The 27,457-nt window shown below is 35.2% G+C and overlaps 1 protein-coding gene across 9 annotated transcripts in view; it reads right to left on the bottom strand.

The window, feature by feature from the left end:
- CCDC88A (coiled-coil domain containing 88A) overlaps positions 1 to 27,457 on the bottom strand; it is a 163,069-nt gene that overhangs the window by 47,899 nt on the left and 87,713 nt on the right. For all 9 annotated transcript variants that reach the window (XM_036748447.1, XM_036748448.1, XM_036748449.1 and 6 more), the window contains exons 11-18: positions 25,544 to 25,690; positions 22,308 to 22,452; positions 13,135 to 13,319; positions 11,542 to 11,679; positions 9,427 to 10,497; positions 8,238 to 8,365; positions 6,197 to 6,338; positions 125 to 289 (exon numbers count right to left, since the gene is read on the bottom strand). In XM_036748447.1, the coding sequence (XP_036604342.1) occupies positions 125 to 289; positions 6,197 to 6,338; positions 8,238 to 8,365; positions 9,427 to 10,497; positions 11,542 to 11,679; positions 13,135 to 13,319; positions 22,308 to 22,452; positions 25,544 to 25,690 (2,121 nt within the window). The remainder of the gene's footprint in view (positions 1 to 124; positions 290 to 6,196; positions 6,339 to 8,237; positions 8,366 to 9,426; positions 10,498 to 11,541; positions 11,680 to 13,134; positions 13,320 to 22,307; positions 22,453 to 25,543; positions 25,691 to 27,457) is intronic.

The raw sequence follows: 27,457 nt of genomic DNA, 5'->3' as shown, positions 1-27,457 counted from the left end.
ATATTTTAAAAATGAAGTAGTAAAGAAGAAAAATTAGGTAAACCTCCTGATTTATACTTTAAGAAATCTTTAACTTTTAAACAGCTTAATTTAATAAATTCTAATAAAATAAAAATATACTTACATTCCTCTCCACCTCAATTAACCTGTCTTTAACCTTCAAAAGTTCTCTAGTTGTCTCTTGACTCTCTCTTTCCCATTTAGTATCATCACCAGATCTTGGAGGAGAATTCTGCAGCATTCTTTCTTCCTCTTGCCTTTGTTTAAGAGCTTCGTAATTCTTCTTCACCTAAAATATCATCAAAATATTTTAAATGGAAAAAATTACCAATTATTTCCCTTATTGTTGACTCAAATGAATATATTTATCATGTACTCTGCTACAGCCAGAGGTTCCCAAAATGGGCAGTGCCACCCACTGGCAGTGCCAGAATGATCCAGGGAGGGGATAGTAGCCTTGGATGCAATCTGTGAGTCTGAATAAATATAAGGAGGCAGTGGAAGCATAAGGAAAGATAAGAAAATTCCGAAAAGCTGTGCATGTTTAATCTACTGGATAACAGAGCTAAAAGTTGTAGTTATTACATTATTTTCTAACAAACACAGAAAATGCAAGTAATCACCCATCAGTGGTCAAGCCCACCGACAGGCCTTAACAGACAGTGCTGGTAGGTGAGCATGTTGCGCATCATCGGAAAGTTCAGCATACATCGGCAAGTAAACGTGCATATAATGACTTCTTTACAATATGATACTATGTGGTTACATGACACTATTGTGTCATCAAAATTTCAATGCAGGAAAAATTCTACAAATTTATAATAAATTATTAAATTTAAGACACGTCATTAGAAAACTTTTAAAAAAATATTTTTTGGAAATGATGCAAATTTCAAAAAAGAAAAGACTTAAAAAGTTAAAGAAAGGAGATTCCTCAGGGGGCACTTAGTAATTTTTTTTTTTTAAAAGAGGGCAGTAAACTAAGTTTGGGAACCTTTGGGTTAGTTAGGTTAGTATTTATTAGGTCAGGATCTATTCAGTCTTGTCTGACTCTTCATGATACTACTTTCGGTTTTCTTGGGAGAGATACTGGACTGTTTTGTCATTTCCTTCTCTAGCTTCTTTTCCAAACGAGAAAATTGAAGCAAAGAGTTAAGTGACTTGCCCAAAGTTACACAGCTACTAAGTGTCTTAGGCTGGAACTGAACTCTGAAGATGAGTCTTCCTGACTCCAGAGCAGGCACTCTACGCATTAGCATGCCCCCAGTTGCCCTCAGGTCTGTGTAGGAGGAAAGAAAGCTATGTTGGGCTCAGATTCAGGAGGCCTACGCTCTAGTCCTAGGTCTGCTCAGTGTCTTGGATAAGTGACTCACTTCTTTGGGGCACCAGTTTTCCTCAAAGAAAGGGGCAGACTAAACCATCTCTGAGATCCTTTCCGCCTGGACCCTCCATGGCTGAGCCAACAGGAGTTTGGGAAAGAAGGCCAGTGTCTCCTTCAGGTGTCACTGAGTCCATTTTGCCTGATGAGTATTCTGAGGCCCACAGAGCTTTAAAAAGCTTTTTCCAAGGTGACTCCACAAATACAGAACAGAGTCAGTATTTGAAGTCTAAATTTGGAATTCTACCCCTGGACCACACTGCCTTCCCAAAGAGAGGTGCTGTGTGATCTTGCAGCCTAGAGAGCTGGACTTCTGGATCAGGATGACCAAGGTTCTAATCCTTCTTCATACCAGGTCAAGTTTTCTCATCTGCAAAAATAATGGTAACAACAGACCCCTAAATCACTGGGTTGTTGTGAGGATAAATGAAACACCGTATATAAAGCAATTTGTAAGACCTTAAAAGCTATACAATATTCTTTTAAATTTGAAACTGTAAGAATGCTAGTCATCATGCTAATCATCATTTGAAAGCAGTTGTGATTTCATTGCCGTAAGAAACACCTAGTGAGGGAACTCCTTTTACCAATTTAAATTAGTTCCTGCTTTGCCAATTATTGATTTAGTAGGTTCACTGAGACACTGAGAGGGTAAATTCAGCATCACTCAAGTCGGTATGAACCAGGTCTTCCTGATTCCAAAGGCAGCTCCATCCACTGTACCACACAGCCTCTCATTGCTATTACATATTGATTGTTGTTAGCGCCATAATGTACCTCTGCCCTCAATCTGACCATTGCTCTCCCCTCTATTTTATCCCTATGGATTTTTTTTTACCTCTTTCCTTTGATTACAGCATTCTATCAGCCCAGGCCAGGAGTGGGGAGCCTGTGGCCTTGAGGCCACATGTGGCCTTCTAGGTCCTTGGGTGCAGCCTTTTGACTGAGTCCAAGTTTTACAGAACAAATCCTTTTATTAAGGGAATTTGTTCTGGTGAAGTTTAGATTCAGTCAAAGCGCTGCACTCGAGGACCCAGAGAGCCACATGCGGCCCCAAGGCCACAGGCTCCCCACCCCTGGCCTAAACAATGGTGATACAAAGCTAAAACGAAAACTTTCCCGCTAACAAAATTACATCTTTAAAACTTATTTCCTACATGTACTATTCTATGTATTCTATGTATGCTTGCCTACAAGGCTATTTTATAGAGAACTCACATAGGGGAAGTGCTCACAATGTAGTCAGAAGAAGCAATACAAAGACACGTTCAAGGTCTCTCTTAAGAACTCTGGAACTGATAGTGTAACATGGGAGACACTGGCACAGGACCACCCAGCGTGTCCTCATCAGAGAAGGTACAAAGCAGAACTGAAGTAGCTCAAAAGAAATGTGAGATGGGCAGATTTAGAGAATCCACCCCAAATGTTCACATGGACTATTTGTGACCCACCTGTGGTAGAGTATTCTGAGCTTGTATTGGTCTGATTAGCCACAGTCAGACACACTGTAACTTGACTCTAGCACAGAGATGTCGTTTTGGTCTTCTTAGAGAATGAAGGACAGCAACCCCATTCTATGTATTATTCTTTCACTTGTCCAATAGATTTTTAAAAAATAATTAATTTTGTCCAATAGATTTGAATTTTTTCATTATAAAAGACATACATGTAAAATTAATTATACCGAAAGCTCTGATTTAAAATAATCCAAATCAGACTGTGCTAAAGTTGGAAACTTTCTTTTCTTGGGACCTATTGAGTACCTTGTTAATGTACTGAGTTCTAATGTATTTCAATCAATAACCATTTATTAAGTACCTACTGTGTGCTAAGCACTTGAGATACAAAAAGGCAAAAGACTGGAATCCAATGAGCTCACAATCTGATTTCCTATAATTTAAAATAATAGTTGGTAAATAACCTCACACCACCCTCCTCAAAAGTGATGTCTATCTGCTCAAATTCTTCTATAAAAAGTGCCTAATAAATATTTGCCAAAGCAATCCCTTTCATACTGCCCCAATCAACTCACTATGGCAGGTTTTCCAAACCTTTTCACCCCTTTTCAAATCTTCCATACTTTTTACCCTCTCACAGTTGAGAATCATTCCTCCTAATTCACTGAAAAAAGTGAAATCAATCCTTAAGAATTCCCACTTCTTCCCTCCTCCTCTCACATCACTTAGATGCCTTCTGCCTCTATCTCCTCCTTTATCCCTATTACATATGGAGAAGAGGCCCATTTCTTTGTCAAGGCAAACCCTTCTACTTGAACAAGTGATCATATTCCAATCTCCAGCAAATTACCCTCTTTCTCATCCCCACTATCTCATTCATCTTCAGTCTCTCCCTGTCTACTAGTTCCTGCCCTACTGTCTACAAATATGGCCATGTCTCCCCCATCCTAAAAAACCCTATTTGACTGGTCCACTCCATAACTACTGCTCTGTATCTTTTCCCTCCTTTGTGGCTAAACTCCTTGAGAAGACTGATGACAACATGTATTTCCACTTTCTTTCCTCTTCCTCTGTTAACTCTGTGTCATCCGGCTGTAGGTATCTCCTAACACTCTATCCTGAGCCTTTTTCCCCTTTCTCTCTATATTATATCATTTGATGATTTCATCACCACTCATAGATTCTTACACCCACTTATCCTGTCAGTCACTAAACATTAAGGCCTACTATGTGTCACTGTGCTAAGTGTTGTGGATACAAAGAAACACAAAAGACCACTGCTGCTCTCATGGAGCTCACAATGTAATGGAGAAGATGACATGCAAACAACTACGTACACATAACCTATACACAGGATAAACTGGAAATAATCAAGAGAAGGAAGGTGCTAGAAATAAGGAGGATGGGTAAAAGCTTTCTGAAGAAGGTAAGATTTTGGTCAGAAATTGAAGGAAGCCAGAGAAGCCTAAAGATGAGGAGGGAGAGCATTCTAGGCATTGGAGACAGCCAGTGAAAATGCATGGAATCAGGAAATAGAATGTCTTGGAGTTGGAACAAGGAAGCAAGTGTCACTGGATCACAGAATACATGTGGTGAATCTGTAAAGTGTAAGAAGACTGGAAAGGTGTATGCGTGTACGTTGAGGGGACAGCAAGAGGAGGGAGTTAAGTTATGAAGGGTTTTGAATTCCAAAAAGATTCTTATATTTGACACCAGCGTGACAAGGAACCACTAGAGTTTACATACAGGGGGCGTGTGTGTGTGTGTGTGTGTGTGTGTGTGTGTGTGTAACTTTGGTGCACAGCAGCAAGCTATTAGCCTATCTACTCCACAGGTTTGTTTCCAATGGAGTGGTTCTGCAACTGCAAAGATCTACAACAAAGAAATTAAGTGCATGTTAAACATTTAAGTGTTTACTATGTGGCAAGGCACTGTGTGATGTACTGGAGATACACAGTTAAAAAATGACACAGTCCCTGCCCTTAAGACGCTTACATTTCAATGGAGACACATGAAGATATATAAATATAAACAAGGTAAAGTGTAGTAAGAATTTGTAAATAAGAGATTAAAAGCACTCTTGGAAAACCTAAAGAAGGTTACAGTACTTTCAGTTGAGAGGGATGGAGAAAGATTTATGGAAGAACTATCACCTAAGTTGAACCCTGGAGCAAAAGTAGAATTTTAACAGAGAGAGACAATACATAGGATTATATTCCAGTGAACTATTATTTTGGTTAAATTATCAGTTTTCAACAATTTATACTTTCCTTAGAATAGCAACTATTCCAAGCACCAATAGCAATATTTAAGAATAGGGATTGTCATTTATTTCCCCAGAAAATATTTATTTCAAGTTTCTCAATGTGTGTTAAGATTTACAGGGAGCCAAGTATGAAAATGTTTAACATGTTTCAATATATAGTGCAGGATTAAAAAACAGCTTATGTAGAGTACTGTAATGAGGTGAGAAGGATGACAAAATAGAAATGGAATTTTAATATTAAACTACTAGGTTGGTGGTCTGATAGATGTTCTGAGATCCTGACTTTTCCAAATTTCTTGCTTTTATTATTAGAATGCCAAGAGAAGGCTGCCTTAATTTCCTTCCCCTTTTGGTAACTATATTTTATGGTAATTTATCCCCCAGTCTCCTAACTTTATTAGATTTGAAATGGTTTCTGTATTTCAAGAATCAAATTGTATTTGTATGTGAAAGGCAATAAATGTGTACATTCTCAGAAGAATTTTTGAGTTGGAAAAATTCATTCCTTGCTTCTTCTTTATTGATACTTTGACCATGTATCTCCTCTTCATTAGTAGCTGTCTAGCCCCTATTTCTTTTCTTACACATATTCTTAATGTCTACTGAACTTCAATAGTTTCTTTACCTTCTAATATTATGACACTGCTTTCACTTTCTTAATTGTGAGACTCTGCCTAGCATACTCTACATAAAGTTTAAAGGAATTTTTTTGGTTCCTTTTCCATAAATAGTATCAATCGTAGTCTCTGGTTTAGATGTACAATTAATACTGTAAATATTAAAGTGATTAAATTATACTCAAAAATAATGTTTTACTTCAGTCTAAATCTTCCATAATCTCATCTATTTATTTAGTTTGTTACAAAAATACTACAAAATGTACATCTCTTATTCTTAATAAAACTATTCTAGATCTTCTATTTTTCTACTTTAACAGGCTTCAGTAAAGTCAATGTTAATTTAAGTATTTTAAAAATAGTTTTAACACCTCTTCTTGGCTTTGGTAAAAGACAATTATTTAGATTTTTGTGCTTCATTTTTAAACTTATATAAAATATCCTAAGTCTAAATAAAAAACTTAAATGCTGCACTTACCGTTTTAAGTTCTTGACGCAGTTGCTGGTTAAAATTAGTTGATTCTTCTAATCGAGCTTCCAAAGCAGCAATTTTTTCTTCCTTTATTTCCAGGGATTTCTTTAGTGTGGACTCTAATTTTGACTCCAAAAGCTTGTACCTGCTATTCACAACAGAAAAACAAGTCATTTAACCAGCAGATCAGTTATCAGTCTTTCAAAATACACTAACTCCTTCTAAACTGTCATTGGGCTTGAGGTAAGAGCATAAAAAGCATGTAGTTCTACTTCAGAGTTTTTACCATCATGCTGATTTGAGAAACTGTACTCTACAAAGACAAACTTCTTAGTACACTGTTCTTTTTAGCTAGTAAGAAGAAAGTCAAAAGGGACTTTTGTGGTAAAAAGATTTAGTCCTGCACACAGTAGGTACTTAATAAATTGTTGTTTTATTTCAATATACCGCATTTGCAAAAACATGTAACAGTGGGCATGCTTATACAAGATAAACAGATACTACCTTGTATTATTATAAGTACATTAAAACATAGGCTCTCTTCTTTATTAGGGCATGCTTCTCCCAATGAACAGGTGGCGAATCAGATTACACAGGCTTAGACTGAAACTAATCCAGAGCTCAGTATTACTTGGCTTCCCTTTTAATGTGATCTATGTTTTAACTCTGGGGGAGCACAACCACACTATTAGGGACCAAAACAAACAAGCTGGAGGACACATACTTATCATTCAGGCTCCTGGCCACCTCCTCCCCAACAAAATCAAGAAGCTAACTACACAGAAATACAGACACAAAGGGAAAATACTGAGACTGAGAACATGGCCCTGGTGCCACTGAAAGAGCCTCACTGGTCTCTATTACTACACTGTAACTAAACAAAAACCTCTTAATCACCATATACTAACTAGTTTAATTACTATAACAGCACTTTCTCAAATACTATTTTCAATGAACTACATGCAAAAACTCTTGAGGCCGTCTCTAGCACTCATTCTACCTGCATATATTTCATCCCCTCGCCCCATATTCATTGCATGAACAATACTAGATTGAAATTCCTTGAAGATAGAGACTGTACCAAACCCCATGATAGCTAGCATGGCTCCTCAGATTTAGTTTGTGCTCACTGACAATTAACCTAATACTAAAAGAAAATTTATGTTAAAAAAGTAAAGTAATAAAAAGGAAGGCTTCTGCGAATAGTATAAAACGGCAAACAGTATTTAATTTTTTTAATAGGATCAATACCAAATCTATCACCAATTACTCAGATAAACAAGGACAAAAAAATTTCACCCGAAATAGCTAAATAATGGGTGCAGAAACAGTTATTTGGTTTGAAATATCTAAATTACTGCTTTAATTCATTTTACTATTATAGACTATCTAGAAAAGTATCATAAATAAGTATTCTGAGATCTTAACATATTCTAACAATGACCCAAACAAAATTCTACTGATCAAACTTTAATTCATCCCATGAATATTCATGTATTTACTAGCAATAGTACTGTGCATGTGTAATTTATGAAAATTATTTTATATTTAGCTTACTTAAAATTTTATGTTTTTTTAACAACAGCAATTTTTTGGCAAATGTGTATATACACATATATATACACACTCACACAATTCTTTTGATGTCAAAATATTTTTTTCTTACAAAACTTTCTGCTGTGGGAAGAAAAAGAGACAAGCAGGGAGTAAAGACCGTTTGTATTCCTTAATGTATACACCAGGTAATACATTGTATGGGAAGTACAATTTATAGAAACAAGGAGACCACAGTTCTAGTCCAAACGTGAGGCAATTCACTTGACTTTTGTTTCCTCATCATTTGTAAGTGAAGGGAGTGGGAACGAGATGATCTCTAGGAACCTTCTGGATCTAAAAATTACATTATTCTATGCTTCCTATCTCCAGGAAAGATATACCTTTCCCCCTCCACTCTCGACCCTCAAAGTTTTGTTAAAGTAAAGTGGCTATTTTAAATTATATTTTTGATGAAAATGTTAAATTTAACTTTTCTGTCATTATGACTCACCTGTCATCAGTACTTTGTTCATCACTCAAGAGACGTTCTTTATTTAACCCTATCTTTTCAAGTTCATGAGTGAGTTTTTCTAAATCATTATTCATTTGTTGAGTCTTCAATTTTTCACTCACCAAATCCTTATCCAAAAAGAAATTTAAAATAATTAAGTTAAAAAACAATGCAAGTAGCAAGTACACAAAATTTTGAAGCAATCAAAACCTCTATCTACTCCCACTGAAGATACCTACAAATGCTCAAAAGAAAAAAGGAAGTCTTGAAGACCTTTTTCTTCCATATCATTAGTATATATTTAATGAAAAAAAAATAGTAGTCTTAAATTGAAGTAGAAAATCTTAATTACTTTCTACCTCTCTTTTAGCAAGACATCTCTCTTTCTCTCAATGTTAAAATCAAAACTAAAGCACAAATGAGATTTGTACAATTAATCTAGGTTTGAAAATTATCACAAGAATATTTATTCACTATTCAATAACATGGCAGAAATTGTGGTTTAATCTCTGGGAATATATTACACAATTTCTTTCTAGGTAGTAGAAAAGAGGGTCTAAAAGCCATAGATCTCGACATGAGGAAAGCGGTTAACACATGCTTTGAGCATAGTAAGAAAACTCAAAGAACACCTTTGGAAATTCCAATCTCTGTAGAAGAGATGGCAAGGAACAGTCTCAGTTCTTTTTTATCAAGAAGGCTCCAAGAGAACACATCTGTAAGAAAACCTAATACAGATTTTTCAACCACTTTTTACTCTTTGGCAATAATAGTGTGCTATTTGGTGAACTGATATAGTTACTTAGTAATTTACTAAATAGGAAAAGTCAACACTAATTCCTATTACAACATTTGGAATAATCTAAAAATTCGGGCCAACACATTACTATTTTTAAATGCAGGCTATGAATTACCAATTAAGGTATAGGCAGCTATATAAAAACTTCATTAAGATTTTTATTTAGCATTTTAATGAAACTACTTTCTCAGTTTGATTTTTTAAAGCAAACAATTTGGGAAAGCTTGCTAGCAAATTCTATGAGTTTACACTTTACAGATTAATCAATATTTAAAACAATGGCTGCTTCTAAAAGTCAAAGTGTATGTATGATATTAAATTTTAAGGAATATAATAAATGCATACATGTAGCTCAACTTATATTTGCAGCTGGGAACTAAAAAGAATTACCTCACGTAAGGTAATAAGAGTTTTTTTGTCAATAGTTGCTCTTTTTACAAGTTCTTTATTTTCCTTCTCTAGCTCTTTGAGACGGATACAGGATTCTTTAAATACAGCTATTTCTTTGAAAAGACTTTTGTTCTCCTTTTCAAGATTTCCAATTTTAATATTATTTTCTTCCAACGTGATATCTTTAATTTCTGCCTGTTGTCGGAGTCTCTTATTCTCTTTTTCCAGTTGTTTTTTATCTTTTTCTAGTTGAGAAGTCTCTTGCTCTAGTAGCTTGTTTTCCTTTTCTAATTGTTCTAACCGTTTACTAGATATTTTTAACTCTTCAAGATTTTTTTGCAGTGTCTGATTCTCTGTTTCTAACTCTTGTAGTTCACTTTCTAATTGCTGAATTTTTTTATTACTATTCTCTAGAGCTTTCTGCAGTCTTTGGTTTTCAGTATCTAAACCCTGGTAGCTAACTTCTAAACGTTCTGTTTTCTTGCAAGAAGCTTTCATGAGCTCTAAACTCTTCTTAAGTTGTTCTTTTTCACTTTCCAGTTCTTTATTTTCTAACTGTAGCTGAGCCATTTTCATGCTTGCACATTTCAAAGATTCCACTGTCCTCCTTAATTCCAAGTTTTCTTCGTCTAGTTGAGAATTTTCTTTCTCCAAGGATTCTAGTTGAAAAGTAAGGTTTTTTAAGCTATCTAATGTCTTTTTCAACTTTCTGTTTTCTACTTCCAGTTCAGAATTTTCTAGCTCTAAGGTCTCAATTTTATCGCAGGTAATTTTTAAATTAGTTATCTTTTTCTGTAATGATTCATTTTCCTTTTCAAGATGATGCAACTCATTCTCAAGTTCTTCTGCTCTTTCTCCTCTTTCTTTGTAGTGTTCCAATTCTTTTTTAATTTGTCTCTTTTCAAATTCAATCTTGTTTAATTTACTGCTTGTTTCTTTAATAGATTCATGTAGGATTTTATTTTCTTTCTCAATGTCTTTCACCCTTGCTTCAGCACTTATTTGTGATCGTTGCCTTAGGGATGCTACAGTTTGATTCAAATGTTCATTTTCTTGTTCCAATATTTTAATCTAATTAAGAAAAAAATAAAAATTGTCAGTGCTACAACAACTAAGAATTAATTTTAATCCTGAATGAGTAAAAGGAGGAGTGGTAAATGTAAGGCCCCACTATGCCTTGATTTATTTAACTGATTATTTATTGAGACTATATGCACAGAGTACTAGAGGTTGTAAAAACTCATCTTTGTCCTCAAAAAGCTCACAATGTAATCAATGGAACATAAAAGAATGATATTTAATGTTTTTTTAAAAAGACTTTCAGATCTATTTATTGTTGTATATTATAAAGATCAATCAAATATATGTTGAAAATAAAAGATATATACATATATAGAGATATGCCTCACAAATATAAATTTATACAAATATATATTTGTTGGTAATTTATTTACAAATTCTTTGAGAAAGAATCCACAATAAGATTTCTAGTATGATTAAGAAAAAAATTTTATTTTTAACACTGTGCAATGCAGTTTACTGGAATGGGAGTCAGAAAACCTGAGGTCTATCTTGGCTTTGCTACTAATTAGCTTTGTGACCTAAAGCAAGCTACCAAACCTCGGTGGACTTAAGCTTCCTCATCTACAAAATAAAGACGTCAGCCTAGGCAATGGGCACCCAACCCATAGATCAACATCTACCCATCATTTCTAAGTCTAGACAGAAAACTAAGCTGATACCTGCAACAAAACTTATCTGTCCACATTCTGCCCTCCCCTTCTTCGTATTTTGTCCACAACTGAACCTTGCTCCAAAGGGCAATCTTAAGGCTTTGAGGAATAAAAAACTGCTCTTTGTCCAAATAATGTTATAAAGCCTCTGGACTAGATAATCCCTAAGATTTCTTCCCTTCACTCTTTGAAGAACTGATGTACTCCATAAAAGAACATGCATAAACTCATAACTACCCTTATAATTCTAAAGTTACTTTAAAAAATGTAACATAAAGAAATTTAATGGCTTATTAATATTTATTTCATATAGGCTTTAAAAGACTTTTCATAAGAAAGCTAAAAGTACTTAGTCTACTTAAATACTAGAAAATTGATGGACCTGTCTTTCTGAATTTTCTCGAAGTGTTTCAAGGGTCTTTTCCAGCTGTGCTTTCTCCTTCATTAGATCCTTGCTCAGATTTTGACAATTTTGAAGACTTTGCTTTTCTTGAGTAAGTTCATTCTCAAGACCTTCCAGCTAGGCAAAAAAAACCGTAAGAGAGTATTAAATATTTTCATAGTTTCTAAACTGTGATAAAAAACAACACTGTCTCAACAATAAAGTGATAAACATTTAAATATTCAAAATGAAGTTCAGAGATTGTATTAAAAACATTTATGTATGGTTATCTTCAAACCCTCTTCATGGTTAAAGATTCAATTCTAAGTATAATGGGAAAATTCAAGCTGAATGTGTGGTGGTTATATGGTAATGGATACAAAAAATCATTATCAAAGCTGAAACAATTGCCATTCTGTGTTCTTGGCTTGACATGATTTTTTGGAGTCAAGACAACATTTACATCTTAAGAAATAACAATAGAATGAAAGGAAGGAAGCAAGGGAGAAAAAAAGTGGGGAAAGACTGGAAAGAAATGGTGAAATGTGTTAAGGGTCAAAGAAGAAATAAGAATGAAGTGAAAATGGAAAATGGAAATAAGAGAAAGGGAGGAAAATGTTAGAAAAGGAAAAAAGGTTTGGATCCAATTCTAGCAAGTCTAAGTTTGGTTTCAGTCTGTTTTCAGTTACGGTTTAACATATACGTGTATATATACATATTTATCATATATTTATATGTTTAACATATATGCATATAGCAAGATATGCTAGCTCAAAGTAGGCTATATTAGAGATTTAGAGAAGTAATTTTTCTAAGTATATGCCAATCATTGAACATATTTAAGAGAGGCAAAAATTCTAATAGGTTTAAAATTATACAAATACCTCCAGTCAGTAGTAAAAAACACTAAATTTAAAAATTTATTCTTGAAGTCATTTGGGTCATCCACTTCACTTTTAATAATATTCATAATAAAAGTTTATTATACTCCAAAGGTAACAGCAGTTTCAAATCACAAATCAAATCCAATAATATGAATACAAATTTCATTTTATTTTCAGGTTGGTCCGATATTTCTTTAAAAACCTAATTAACCCAATTCTACTATTACAGTAAATATTGAAATCTATGCATAACATTTGTTAAACCAGGTGTCATTTGTTGCTGCATACTAAAAGGTTAAAACAATTTGGGAAATGGACCCAAGTAAGCAATTAAGATTAAATGTTCAAGTTTATAAGAAATAATTCTTTGAGGTTTATTTAATTAAACAGATTTCAAAGCCATTTCAAAATGATATTTGATCTGTGTGTAGACCAGACTACAATGAAATACTATTCAAAATTCTAAATGGCTCCAAAAATGACAATTTCAAGCACTTACTATATTTGAATGCAACATTAAATTTCAAAACTTGTTACCATTAATTACTTTATTAAATTTTCCAGTACTGGAATATTTCTGCATTACTCAAATCTAGTTAAAATTCAAGTCACATAAAAGGCTAAAAAGTACTGGTTTTTCTAATATCACAGTAGTATATGTACATATATGTATATGTGTACATACACACATACATATAAATGTTATTACCTTCTTACTAAGTCTTTGGTTTTCTTTTTCAATTTTCAGAATTTTGGAATTACTGCTTTCTACAGAATCCACGGCACTTCGAAGTTCTTCTATTGTCTTCACCAAACTCTGATTTTCCATTTCCAACTTTAATAACCTACTCGATGTTAATTCATTCACCTCATGGCCCAGAGATTTTTGTGGAGCTATAAAATTCAAAAATGTAACATTAGTAGGGGCCATATGTATGTATGTTTCTCTCCTTACCATTAGGTAAATGTTACTGAATTACTTGCCATAGGGTCCCTATTTTGAATCTATGGAATTTGATGAAAGCTGAATGGAGGATAAAGATGAAAAACATCTAGGAATTGTGGATTTTGTGATTTTCACATGATGATGACGATGACGATGATGATGATGATGATGTGCAATCCAGTAGAAAAGACAGAAGTCAAGAGATCTGGGTTCTAGCACAAGTCAATCTTGATGAGTCTTAGTTTTCTCATAAATAAAATGGGAATAGTAGCACATTTCCTTATCTACCTGAAAGCCCTCAAGCAAAACAATATACGTAAAAACCTCACTCGAAAAAAAATCATAACAGAAATATAGTGAAGGAAAGAAAATCAGCAATAGTATCTAATGCCACTTTGAGGAAGATTTTCAAATTCCTCAGAAGGCAAACTAAATGATTAACAGTACAATAAAAACCTCAACTTTTCAATGAATTTTGTTGTGGTGAATTTATTCTGAAGCTAATATTGTAAAAATTCATTAAGCACATATAATCAAGCTTGGCAAGTTAAGGCAGCATGGTAAAAAATGAAATGGACTTAGATGGGATTGAATGCTATTTCTCTACATGGCTAGCTAGGTGGACCACAGGTAAGCCACATTAATTTCTAAATTAAATTTCCTAAACTCTAGGATGGGAATAATGATGCCAGCAGTGGCTACTCTGGAGGGTTATCATGAAGATCAAGTGAAGTATTGCATCTAAATCAGTTTGTAAAACTTAAAAGCCACAAATAAATATTAGCTTTCATTGTTTTTTCTTTATATTCACAGCTTGGCAAAGGGTCTCTGCACATGGTAAAGTCCTTAATCGACGTCTGTTAAGAGTGGAGCCAAGATCACAGAAGTAGCAGGAAAGAGTACAGCCAAGCTCTTCCAACATAACTCCTCCACAAAAAATCTAGAAAATACACCAGAGTCCTGATTCAGAAATCTAAGAAGAAAAAATTACAGTAAGTCATTTTTTTCCCAGGCCAAAATAGCATGGAGAGGCAGAGAAAGAGGTCTGTTGACATTGGGGATGGCATCTGGGCAGGGACAAAGAGCATTGACCATTTCATGGAACTAAAAAAGGACTGAGAATATATACCATAACAAGAAGAGGTCGAAGACTCATATGGACAAGGGGCTGGGGGGCAGGAAAGAAAATGAGGAACACTGTACAGTGTGTGGCAACAACTGCCAAATGGTAGCTGTCATTCACTAAGCCAGTTCTGGGTCATACATGCAAGGCAGACCAAAGAGGGGACATGTCTGAGGTGGCATTCTGTAGTAATGTTATATAATGAGCTATGAACAAGTTCAGAAGCAAATAATAGCTCTATGGTTCTGACTTTAGCAGCTGAGTTTCAGTTTCTGCCTCTAGCCTGGACTGAAGACTGCAGTGGAATAACCAGAGCAGGAATCCCAGACCAAAGGGGAGTTCACAGTTCTATCACTTTGAACCAGGCCTCCTTGCCAGCTAACTGACAGTAGCTGAATCCAGCAGTCTACGGGAATGACCAACCAGAGACAATCCGAACAAAATCAAACCCAGGTCAGGAACTTATAAAATACAGAAAGGAGTTTACTGATTAGACTTCAGCCTGGATAACACCACTTTGGGAAGACTAAAAAGCTTGTAGGCCCCTAGCATGAGCTGATCCTGAGTTCTCAGATTATGCAGTAATCACCCAAAGAAAGCAGCAGAAGGACCCAAGAAAACAAAGACTCAGCTTGGACATTCACAAAAGTGAACCAAGCCTAACATAAAGTCTGAAGTCAAGAAGTAGGCTGAAAGAATGAACAAAGGAAAAAAAAAACATTAAGAGCCATTCGGGTGACAAAGATACATAAGATACAAACCCATTGGAAGAGAATGACTTCAAAACATCTACAAGCAAAGGCTGAAAGAAAAAACATTGCTTAGGTACAAATTCAGTTTGAATTCCTAAATGAGATATAGCAATTTTTTAAAAACTAAAAATTATTTTTATAAAACAAATGAGAGCACAAAAAAAATGGGGAAAGAAACAAGAGATATTGAAGAATAAATTAGAAAGAAAACCACTTAGTGCAGGAGGTAGAAAACTGTGCCCAAGGAAGAGACTACCTAAAAATAAGAATAGACAAACTGAATGACTCCATGAGGCAATAAAAAAATACTAAAATAAAACTGAGATTATAAAAAAAGAAAAATGTATGGTATTACATAAGAAAAAACTGACTTGGAAAACAAGTCAAGAAGGGATAACTTAAGAATCATTGCACTACCTGAAAGCCATAACTTTTTTTTTTTTTAAGAAGAGCCTCGACATATTTAAAGAAATCATAAAAGATCACCTAGAACTCTTAAAATGAAAGGGTTATTGTGAAGATTGAATGAGATGATAATTGTAAAGCATTTAGCACAGTACCTATAATGTATTAGGTGTTATATAAATGTTAGTTATTAGCTAACATTAGCTATTAATAAAGAAAAAAATACTGCAACGAGTCAGAAGAATTCAAATACTGAGGAGGTATAATCAGGATCACACATAATTTAGCAGCCACAACTATAAAGAAGCAAAAAGCCTAGAAGATAATATTTGAGAAGGCAAAAATACAGTCGTATATAACCAAGAATAGCTTATCTAGCAAAACTGAATATAATCTTATAGAGGAGAAAAGTAGACCTTTAATGAAAAAAAGACTTCCAAGTATTCACGATAAAAGCCCAGAACTAAATAAAAATTCTGAAATACAAATACTGGAGTCAAGCAAAACAAAAAGATAAACATGAGTGAGCAACCATAAGGGATTAAACAAGGAGAATTTGCTTATCTGATATGGAGAGATGATAGAACTCTATCGTCATCATGGGTCACACAGGGAATCTATTATGCAGAGGACCTGGGAATGTTTCTCTTATGTTTTGATGACCTTAAATGTAGAAAGAGAGTGGAGGAAGAAGCAGGCTGCAAATGGAGTGAGGGAAGGAGTGGAGGGTGGAGCAATTTATCTCACATAATTGTAGTATGCAAGTAGAAGGAGTAAAGGATTGTGGAGGAGTAGGTAACACTTGAACCTCATTCTCATTTGAACTGTTCAAAGGAAAAAAAGAATGCATATATCCACAGAGTTGGGTACAGAAATGGGAAGAGAAAGAGGTATATAAAAAGTGTGTGTGTATGTATGTGTGTGTGCATATGTATTTCACAGGTTTCCATGGCACCTTCACAAAAACAGATAACATATTAAGGCACAAAAAAACTCAGAAACACTGGTATAGAAAAACAAAAATAGCAAAGATCTTTTATGGGCTACAATGCATTGAAAATTAATTAAATTAAAAATTTAACCCTAAAGAATGGGTGGGTCCAAGAACAAATCACAGGAACATTTAATAAGTTCATTAAAGATGATGACACCAATGAGGCAAAATACCAAAAGTTTGGAGATGCAGCAAAATTTAATCAATACAAGGTCAATGACTTGAACATGCATTTAAAAAACCTGGAAAAAAAAATCAACAAATCCCACTCCCTTCATTAAATGCTAAAATAGTAATCCTAAAAAACCAAAGAAGAGATTAATAAATTTGAAAGGAAAAAATTCCAAATAAATCTAGGAACTTTTTTTAAAAAGCACAATAAAATAAACTAGAAGCTAATTTGATTTTAAAAAAGAAAGAGGAAAACCAAATTATCAGTATTAAAAATGAAAAAGTTAATTAATAACCAATGCAGAAATATAAAAAATTCTTAAAAACAATTTCACCCAATTAAATGCCAGCAAAATGATAATCTAAGTAAAATGGATAAAAATTTACAAAAAATCAAATACTCAGATTGAGAACAAGCAATAAATAATTTAAATAACCCATTCTTAGAAAAATAAACAAGCCATTGATGAACCCAAAGAAAAACTATAGGCCCAAATGGACTTAAAACTAAATCAAACACCTAAAGCAATTAATTCAAATACTTCATAAATGATTTTTTAAAACAGGAAAAGGGGTTATAACGAATTCCTCTTCAACTAGAAATACAGTCAATAACTATACTAGGAAGAGTGAAAAGCTATAGATCAATATGTCCAAGGAATTTAAAATAAAATATTAGGAAGGAGACTACAGCAACATATAATAAAACAATATACTATGACAAGGCTGGTTTTATACCAGGAATGCAGATCTGGATTAACATAAGAAGAATTATAAACATAACTGACAACATTAATAACCAGAAAAACAACTATCTTATCATCCTATTAGATGCAAAAAAAAAAAAAAAAGCTTCTGACAGGACATAATACTCATTTTTGTTTTTAAAAAAAAAAAAGCACTAGGGGGGCGGAGCCAAGATGTCAGCTGGTAAGCAGGGAATAGTGTGAGCTCCCTACCAAGTCTCTCCAAAAATCTAAAAAAAATGGCTCTGAACCAATTCTAGAACGGCAGAACCCACAAAACAGCAGAGGGAAGCAGGGCTCCAGCCCAGGACAGCCTGGATGGTCTCTGGGTGAGGTCTATCCCACACGGAGCTGGGAGCTGGGAACGGAGTGCAGCAGAGCCCAGCCTGAGCGGCGTGGACCAACAAGACCAGAAGCCGGGCGGAGGGGGCCCTAGCACCCTGAATCAATGAGCTGCAGCAGTTACGAGACTTCTCAACCCACAAACACCAAAGACTGCTCAGAAGGTTAGTGGGAAAAGATGCGGGAGTGGAAGGAGTTCGTGGTTCGGCTTCCAGCCCCGGGGGCAGCAGAGGTGGGGCACCTACGGCTGTTGCTGCTTCCTGCTCCAGGCCCACCTGGTGGGAGGAATTAAGTGGCGGATCAGAGCAGGGGTGCACAGCCTGCTGAAGATCTAAGCCCAGTACGGGTTGGGGGTTCTTGGGGAAGGAGCAGTGCTGGTGTGGCAGAGCTGGCACCTCCCCCCCAAACGTGGAACATAGAACTCTGTGATCTACAAGCAGTCATACCCCACTGAAAAACTCAAAGGCTGGGAATATGGCCAGGCAGCGAAAACGCACCCAGATTCAGTCTCAGACTTTGCATTCTTTCTTTGCTGACAAAGAAGACCAAAACATATAGCCTAAAGAAGTCAATAAAGTGCAAGAGCCTACACCAACAGCCTCCAAGAAAAACATGAACTGGTCCCAGGCCATGGAAGAGCTCAAAAAGGATTTGGAAAAGCAAGTTAGAGAAGTAGAGGAAAAACTGGGAAGAGAAATGAGAAGGATGCGAGAAAACCATGAAAAACAAGTCAATGACTTGCTAAAGGAGACCCAAAAAAATACTGAAAAATACACTGAAGAAAACGACACCTTAAAAAACAGACTAACTCAAATGGCAAAAGAGCTCCAAAAAGCCAATGAGGAGAAGAATGCCTTGAAAGGCAGAATTAGCCAAATGGAAAAGGAGGTCCAAAAGACCACTGAAGAAAATACTACCTTAAAAATGAGATTGGAGCAAGTGGAAGCTAGTGATTTTATGAGAAATCAAGATATTATAAAACAGAACCAAAGGAATGAAAAAATGGAAGACAATGTCAAATATCTCATTGGAAAAACCACTGACCTGGAAAATAGATCCAGGAGACATAATTTAAAAATTACTGGACTACCTGAAAGCCATGATCAAAAAAAGAGCCTAGATACCATCTTTCAAGAAATTCTCAAGGAGAACTGCCCTGATATTCTAGAGCCACAGGGCAAAATAGAAATTGAAAGAATCCATCGATCGCCTCCTCAAATAGATCCCAAAAAGAAATCTCCCAGGAATATTGTCGCCAAATTCCAGAGCTCCCAGATCAAGGAGAAAATACTGCAAGCAGCCAGAAAGAAACAACTTGAGTATTGTGGAAACCCAATCAGAATAACCCAAGATCTGGCAGCCTCTACATTAAGAGATCGAAGGGCTTGGAATACGATATTCCGGAGGTCAATGGAGCTAGGATTAAAACCTAGAATCACCTACCCAGCAAAACTGAGCATCATGCTCCAAGGCAAAATATGGATTTTCAATAAAATAGAGGACTTTCAAGCTTTCTCAGTGAAAAGACCACAACTGAATAGAAAATCTGACTTTCAAACATAAGAATCAAGACAAGCATGAAAAGGTAATCAAGAAAAAGAACAAGAAAAAGAAATTGCAAGGAACTTACTAAAGGTGAACTGTTTTGTTGACATTCCTACATGGAAAGATGACGAGTATGATTCATGAGACCTCAGTATTAGGGTAGCTGAAGGGAATATGCATACATATATGTTTATGTATATATATGGGTGAATGTGTAGGTATGTATATATCTATGTGTATATATACATATACATATATATATAGAGAGAGAGAGAGAGATAGAGAGAGAGAGAGAGAGACAGAGAGACAGAGAGAGAGAGGACACAGGGTGAGTTGAAGATGAAGGGAAGATATCTAAAAGAAATAAAATCAAATTAAGGGATGAGAGAGGAACACTTCTGAGAGAGGGAGATAAGGAGAGATAGAATGGGGTGGATTATCTCGCATAAAGGAGGCAAGAGCAAGCAGTTCTGTGGGAGGAGGGGAGAGGGCGGATGAGGGGGGGGAATGAGTGAACATTGCTCTCATCAGATTTGGCCTAAGGAGGGAATATTATACATACCCAATTGGGAATCTTACCCTACAGGAAAGAAAAGGGAAGAAGATAAAAATAAATGGGGGGGATGATGGAGGGGAGGGCTGATGGGGGTGGAGGTAGCCAAAAACAAATACTTTCAAAAGGGGACAGGGTCAAGGGAGAAAATTCAATAAAGGGTGATGGGTTGGGAAGGAGCAAAATATAGTTAGTCTTTCACAACATGAGTATAATGATACACATGTGGCCTATGTTGAATTGCTTGACTTCTTAGGGAGGGTGGGTGGGAAGGGAAGAGGGGAGAGAATTTGGAACTCAAAGTTTTAAAAACAGATGTTCAAAAACAAACAAAAATGTTTTTGCATGCAACAAGAAAATAAGATACACAGACAATGGGGTGTAGAAATTTATCTTGCCCTACAAGAAAGGAAGGGAAAAGGGGATGGGAGGGGAGTGGAGTGACAGAGGGGAGCGCTGACTGGGGAACAGGGCAACAAGAATATACGCCATCTTGGAGTGGGTGGGAGGGTAGAAATAGGGAGAAAATTTGTAATTCAAGCTATTGTGAAAATCAATGCTGAAAAATAAATATGTTAAATTTAAAAAAAAGCACTAGGAAACATAGGAATAAACAGATGACAGCTATCTCAAAACAAAGCACCAACATCATAATGGGGATAAACTAGAGTCTTTTCCAACAAGATCAGAGCAAGGATGTTCATTATCACTATTTCTATCCAATAAGACAAGAAAAAAATTTGAGAGAATAAGCACAAAGAGGAAGCAAAATTATTTGTTGCAGATGATGTGATGACTTAGAAAATCCTAAAGAATCAACTAAAAAACTAACTGAAATATATATATATATGTATATACATATATATATATATATATATATAGAGAGAGAGAGAGAGAGAGAGAAATGTTTATTGTTCATGGGTGAATGATTCAATATAATAAAAATGACACTACTAACTTAATTTACTTATTCAGTTTATACCAAACAACTAGCTAATTACTTTGTAGCACTAGGAAAAAAAATAACAAAATTCATGTGGAAGAACAAAAGGTCAAGAATTTCAAGGGAATTAATGAAGAAAATGATAATGAAGGAGAAATTGATATTCTGGAATAACTTTCAACTATCACTTGTAGGTGATTAGTAACTACAATCCTTCAGCCAATTAGTCTTACTCAAGTCTTTTTGGGGAAAAATAAGCATATATAAAAATACTTATGTGATCCCCTTAATATTTCTGTGGCTCGAAGTCCTCAATATGTATAAGCTGGTAATGTTTAGTCCAAAGAAGTAAAGACTTAATGAAAATTCGATTATATTTTTAGTTCTGAATTCTCTCTCTCTCCCTCCTCCCCACCCATTGAGAAGGCAAGAAAAACAAAATCTATTACCAATATGTACAGTCTTTCAAAACAAATTCCTGCAGTTTGTTCCTTCAGTTATAGCACAACAATAGAGTAAGGTGTACACACCTGGCCTTGGAATCAGGAAAGGCCTGGGTTCAAATTCCACCTCTGACAATTATCAGCTAAGTAAACTACACTTCTCTGGGCTGCAGTTTTTTACTTTTAATTCTTAATTATAATTTTACTTTTTTTCTTTTAAACATCACATTCATTCCTGAATAAGCCATTTCTCTTCCCCTCCTCTTGTAACAAAGATGAATCTGACTCACTGAAGGAGATAGAAACACCCTGTAGCCAATGAAAGGAGGGATGTATATTTTCTCATTTCCTCACCAGGAAATTCAGTTTCTTAGTCTGTATCATGGGGGTAATAACTGTAGTACTAACCTTACAGAACTGTTATGAGGATCAAATAATAATCTATGTGAAGCACTTTGAAAACCTTATTGTTTTTTGTGTCTGTATACCCAGCATTCTGCATAGAGATTTGTACACAGCAGGTACTAAATAAAATACTTGTTAAAATTAAGTATTTTAATTACTCATGGAAGAGAGGGATTAAACTTAGTTCCTTTTTGTCTGAAGGGAAGAATATGGGCAATGGGTTGAAGAGAGGCATATTTAAGTTTAGGATAAATTTCCTAAGAATTTTAACTATTTAAAAGTAGAATGGGTTATCACTGGATGTAGTAGGCTCCAACTCACCAGAAGCCTTCAAGAAGGATGGATAAGCTACTTATCATATATGGCGTAAAAAGTTCTTTTTCTAGGTATGGATTACACTAGATGGCCACCGAGGTCCCTTCTAAATATGAAATTCAGTGACTTAATCTGAGGAAATACACTGTATTTCATAATTACAATGTTACTACTGAACTTTGACTATATACTAGCATACCTTCTGAGAGTTCACTAGTTCTTGATATCTGTTCCAATTCCCAGCCAAGATGTAATGATTCATCCATACTTTGTTTCTGGGCCATTTCCAAACTCATATTTTCTTCCATTAGTTCTTCAATCTTTTTCCTATCCATATCACGTTCCTTGGAGAAAAGAGAATTATCCTTTAGATTAATATAAATATAAATTATCTATAAATACTAAGTTATACTAACTAGCTACTATTTCACTAGTTAAAATTTTATTTTTTCAAAAAACTATTACTTGAAATTATAAAACACAAGAAATTAACTCTACAAAAGTGTGATCTTTAAAAACGTAAGATTTTGGATACGTGTTTTTTGTTTTTATTAAATATACACTAAGCCCCCTTTAAAGGCCATCTAGGCTCAAAGCATATAGTTTAGTGATACTATATGAGATTTCTGGATAGCTTTACGAAAAGCTATACTTTTGTATCTTATCACAAAAATGTATTGATTATGGCCTTCCGAATTAGAAAATGAAACAGTAAACAACATAAAGCCTTGTATAGTATTTCCTGTTTCATTCGGGCAAAGAATATGTCAATGAATTTTTGAAGGATCCCTTAATAATTTAAGATTGATTTTTTTTAAACTATTGCTTTTGTTTTACCTTCAGGTTATAATTTCCTGTCCCATCTCTCCTACTTTAATCTGCCTAAATCTGTTCCTGCTATGATTTATAATCCCTCCATTTCTCCTTTTTCTGACAATCCAGGGATCTTGTTCTAGCCTTACCTATACCTTTCCTAGACTTTTAAATTTTTTGTTGTTAAAATGTAACCTGGATTCCAACCCATCAATGAACGGAAACTATTCCTTACAAAGATACAGCTATCTTTTTTTTCTTTTAAAAAATGTTTTTTATTATGAACTTAATCACTACCAACAAATAGAAGCATATCAATATGCGAAATGTACCAAAAAGGAGGGGATTGTATGAAACCATAAACTATAAATGTTACATGATTTATCTTTTTCCCTTACTATGTAGAGTAATAAAAATAATAAAGTGTAATTCAATTTTAATATGGCAATTCCAACATCATTACCTACTTGCTAAATGCAATAGCTTTTCTTAGTTCTCCTCATACTATGTTCTTCTTTTCAAAATCTTTTGCGGCTATTGTATGTAAAATAAAAATCAAACTTCTCATTTCAGCATTTAAAGTCTTCCATAATCTGACGCCCATTTACCTTTTCAGACTTATTAACAGTATTATTATAATTAACATTAATCTTCATATTTGTCCTTCTTGCACTTTACATTTTAAATAAACTTTCTTTCTAGCTGTTTCCCAAACTCTCTTACCTCCATGTACCTTATCCAAGTATTCCCTCAGGCCTAGAACATACTCCCTTCCCAGTTCCACCTCTACCATTCCTGACTCAGCTCAGGAGCCACTTTCCACTAAATGTCTTTTCTGATCTTTCCAGTTCGAATTATTTTGTGTTTGCTTCTATACTGCATCTTTCTTATAGAATACAAGCTCCTTGAGGAGTAGAGTCTGTTTCATTTTTGTCTTTGTATCCTCAGCACCTGGAAGAATCTGGCACATAAGTAGGTGCTTAATATTTTTTGAGATTTAATTGTTTCTCTCTCCCTTCCCCAAATCTATTTCCTCATTAATCCTCTCCTTACTTCTAGTCTCAAGGGATTAGGCAATCCTTTTTGCCAAGGCTGACCTCATGATCCCTATCTCTTCCCATTTCCACCATGAACTTGTATTTATCGGTCATCATCCTTTTCCTTGACCTATAAATAACCACAATTTAGTCTCCCTTATTCTAAAAAGCCCTCACTTGACCCTGTTACGACCTCTCAATCGATCTTGTGGTTTTTTTCCTCAAACTTTTCCACTAAAAAATCTCTAGGAAGTATACTTCATACTTTCTTACCTCCTACTTTATGCTTTTTTACCTCCTACTCACTCATCAACCTCTTGCAATCTAGCAGCCAACCCAGCATGCTGCTGAAATAGATCTTTTCCAAGGTCATTCATGACCTTTTTTCAATCATCAATACCCTCTGACTTGCCTAGCATCTGACTCTGAAGCTACCTTCCTCCTTCTTTCTACTTTTCCTAGCTTTCAAAATAATGATTACCCAACTCCCTCACTCCCTTCTGTCTTCTGATGGCTCAGGTCAGCCAGGATACCCCCTAAAGTTTGGCATTTATGCTTTTATATTCTCTCCTTCCACTTGCTCCTATGTTGAGCTAACTCACACCCAGGATTTGAATGAACACTTCTATGCAAATAGCTTGAAATTACCACATGACCAAACCTCACACTCCACGTGTCCAAAATGGAATTCATTATTTCCATCTACTTGTCTGCCTAAAATCTGCTTCTGCCCTGATTTCTTTATTATGAGTCAATGGCACCAGTTTCTTCCTGGCAATCTTTGTTTTTTCTCTTCTCCATGACTACTTCATAGAGCTAGTTGCCAAGCTTTTCCCCCTTCTTTCCATCTCCACAAGTTGCCTTCTTTCCATACCCAAACTACTGTAATACCCTCTTTTCTGGTCTTCCTGCATCTAGGTTCACCCTCCTCCAATCACACTGCATATTTTCCTACTATGTTACTTTGAATAAGCTTCCAATCAGGTAAAATTTAAACTATTTCATCTTGACACAAGGTTTTCCACAACCACACTCCAATAAAATTTACATTCTTAGACGTACTACTTCCCCTTTCAGGTACTTTACTTTCTAGTCAACCCGTACAACTTATACTCTCCTCATCTCATCCTCCATCATTCCTTCATGACTGAAATGGATTCTTTTCCCTCCCCTGCCCACTCTCATTTCAGTCCTCATCTCCTCTTTTTTAGGACCTAAATCAAGTGCCACCCCCTCCGTGAAGTCTTCTTTCCCTGATCCTTCCAATGAGTATGGCTTCTGCCTTCTTATATTTACATACTATTTCTTAAAATTTCTTTTACACTTGTCACACTATGCAATTACAAATAAGTACAAGTTCCATCCTAATAAGTCTGTAAGTTCCTTAAGAATAGAGACTACGTCTTATTTCAACTCTCTATCTCTAGTACCTACCAGAATGTCCTGAAGGTGCTTAAGAAATGTATGCTAAATTAAATTTAAAATGAACCATTCCTATACCACTCATTCCCCTTCATTGAAAAGAAATAAGTTGCTTTATATTTTCCCCCAAAACCTATATGTTCTATCAAGTTTATATTCTTACCATCTCCATATCATGTAGTTTGGCCTTCAGTTGTAAATTTTCTTTTTCTAATTCATGTAATTTATCAGAACGAGTGCGAGTTCCTTCTAGTTGGTCTTCTAACATACTTTTTGTTTCCAATAATACTTGATTGTCTTCTTTTAATTCCTACAAACATTTTAAATAAGGCTTAATCATCACAATAAATATTACTATTTGTACATGTTAAAGAATTCAAAAGAACGAAATGCTGTATTTTAGTAGTAAAACAATAAAATGAATATAATTTCTCTCCCTCTCTGAAGTAATTAGAAACTATATATGCCTTTTCAAAACTCTAATGGGTAATCAGGGTTCTTTTTTCTGAGCTCCAAGTCTATGCTTAAAAATAATAAAACCTAGATCTCAACCTCTGAGATCTCTGTGTGGTAATAGTGTCATTTAGCAGTAATCACCTATCAAAACAACCAACGGATAATAATTTTCCTGTATCACAGTAAAACAATAAAATGATTCTATACTTTGATGGATCTAAGATCTCACGAATATGAATACTGCTTTCACTGGTTCATGTTGCATGCAAATCACTGGAGGATTTCCTCAGAGATCTTTTAATAGTTTGTGGATACCAGAAAATAATCATAACACAGATCTGCACAACATCTTAAGGTATACAAAATGCTTTACAATTATATCTCATTTGCACCTCACAAGCACCTTGTGTGGTAGGCCTGTTTTCACAGATGAGGAAACTGAAGTTCAAAGATGTTAAATGACTTGTCCACAATAATAACACTAGTAAATTTTGGAATCAGGATTTGACTCTAGGTCTTCCTATCCAAGTTCAGCAATCTAACCATTACACTACAGTGAAATGTTTGAAATGTCAATATCATTCTTTACTCTGGATACATGACCTGCCTACCTTCTTTTCCAGTTAAGCCTACCCTTGATAACATCTTTCGGGCCACTTCTTGTGCACCTGAATATGTTATGGCTTACCTAAACCTGCTATGCACATCTGTCCATTAGAGTTTAGGTTCCCAGGATTTTGATTCTTCTGAGACTGTGGTACTACTTGATATTAAATGACATAAAGTATCACCAAGAAGTTGCACTTCAATACAAAGGATCTATAATTTTGTCAGTGGGAATAATTCTTTTCACCTACAAAGATCACCACAAACCTTCAAACTGGTCTTTCAAAGTTCAGTAGCCAAAAAATTTTTCTGTTCAAAGTTAGCTAGGCTGGTCCTTAAGCCACAGTTATACAGTCCCCCAATGGCACTGCACTCAAGGAAAAAAAACTGAGGTTGAAAGGATGGGTGGTTTTGGTGACAGGTATCAGTTTCATATAAGTAAAAGTACTATGTAATATTCAAATGCAAGTCTGGTTATTCTATTTCACATATTCAATTCTGGGTTCAACTCATTTTCTATTTATACTGCCTATCCAAAATATGGATTAAATCAGTGGGATGCCTAACCTGAATAACATGCATTCATCATCCACATATAAAGCTTTTTACCTAATAGAGGAAACTGACTATACAACTGTTACACAGTAAGAGTTCTTTGTTAGACTATATGTTGTTTCATTCTTTGTATTGGTATAGTTAGCCAAAAAGTATCACAAGTCCACGCAATATTATTACAAGAAAGGTGAACATGACTATGGAACCCAAAGCTAGAGCAAAGAGTTCACACTCCATACAGAAGTTTGCACATTTATGACAGTACAACAAAAGAAGGAGAAAACAGAAATTTCCTCCTAAAGGGGAGTGGTGTTAGAGGGGGAAAGGTACAGTAAAGGTGGGAAAAGGACAAAACCCCTCCCAAAGGGGAGGAACAAGGTGATGGCAAAAGTCACACTCTTTTCCCTTGGGAACTGCTAGACCATGAAGATAGGAGGATCTGCTTATCTACAAGTGTCCC

Source organism: Trichosurus vulpecula, chromosome 3, assembly GCF_011100635.1.
Source record: "Trichosurus vulpecula isolate mTriVul1 chromosome 3, mTriVul1.pri, whole genome shotgun sequence".
In the NCBI taxonomy this organism is placed as follows: Eukaryota; Metazoa; Chordata; class Mammalia; order Diprotodontia; family Phalangeridae; genus Trichosurus; species Trichosurus vulpecula.
Note: the sequence above shows the minus strand (reverse complement) of the source record. Positions and strands in the feature narration are given on the sequence as shown.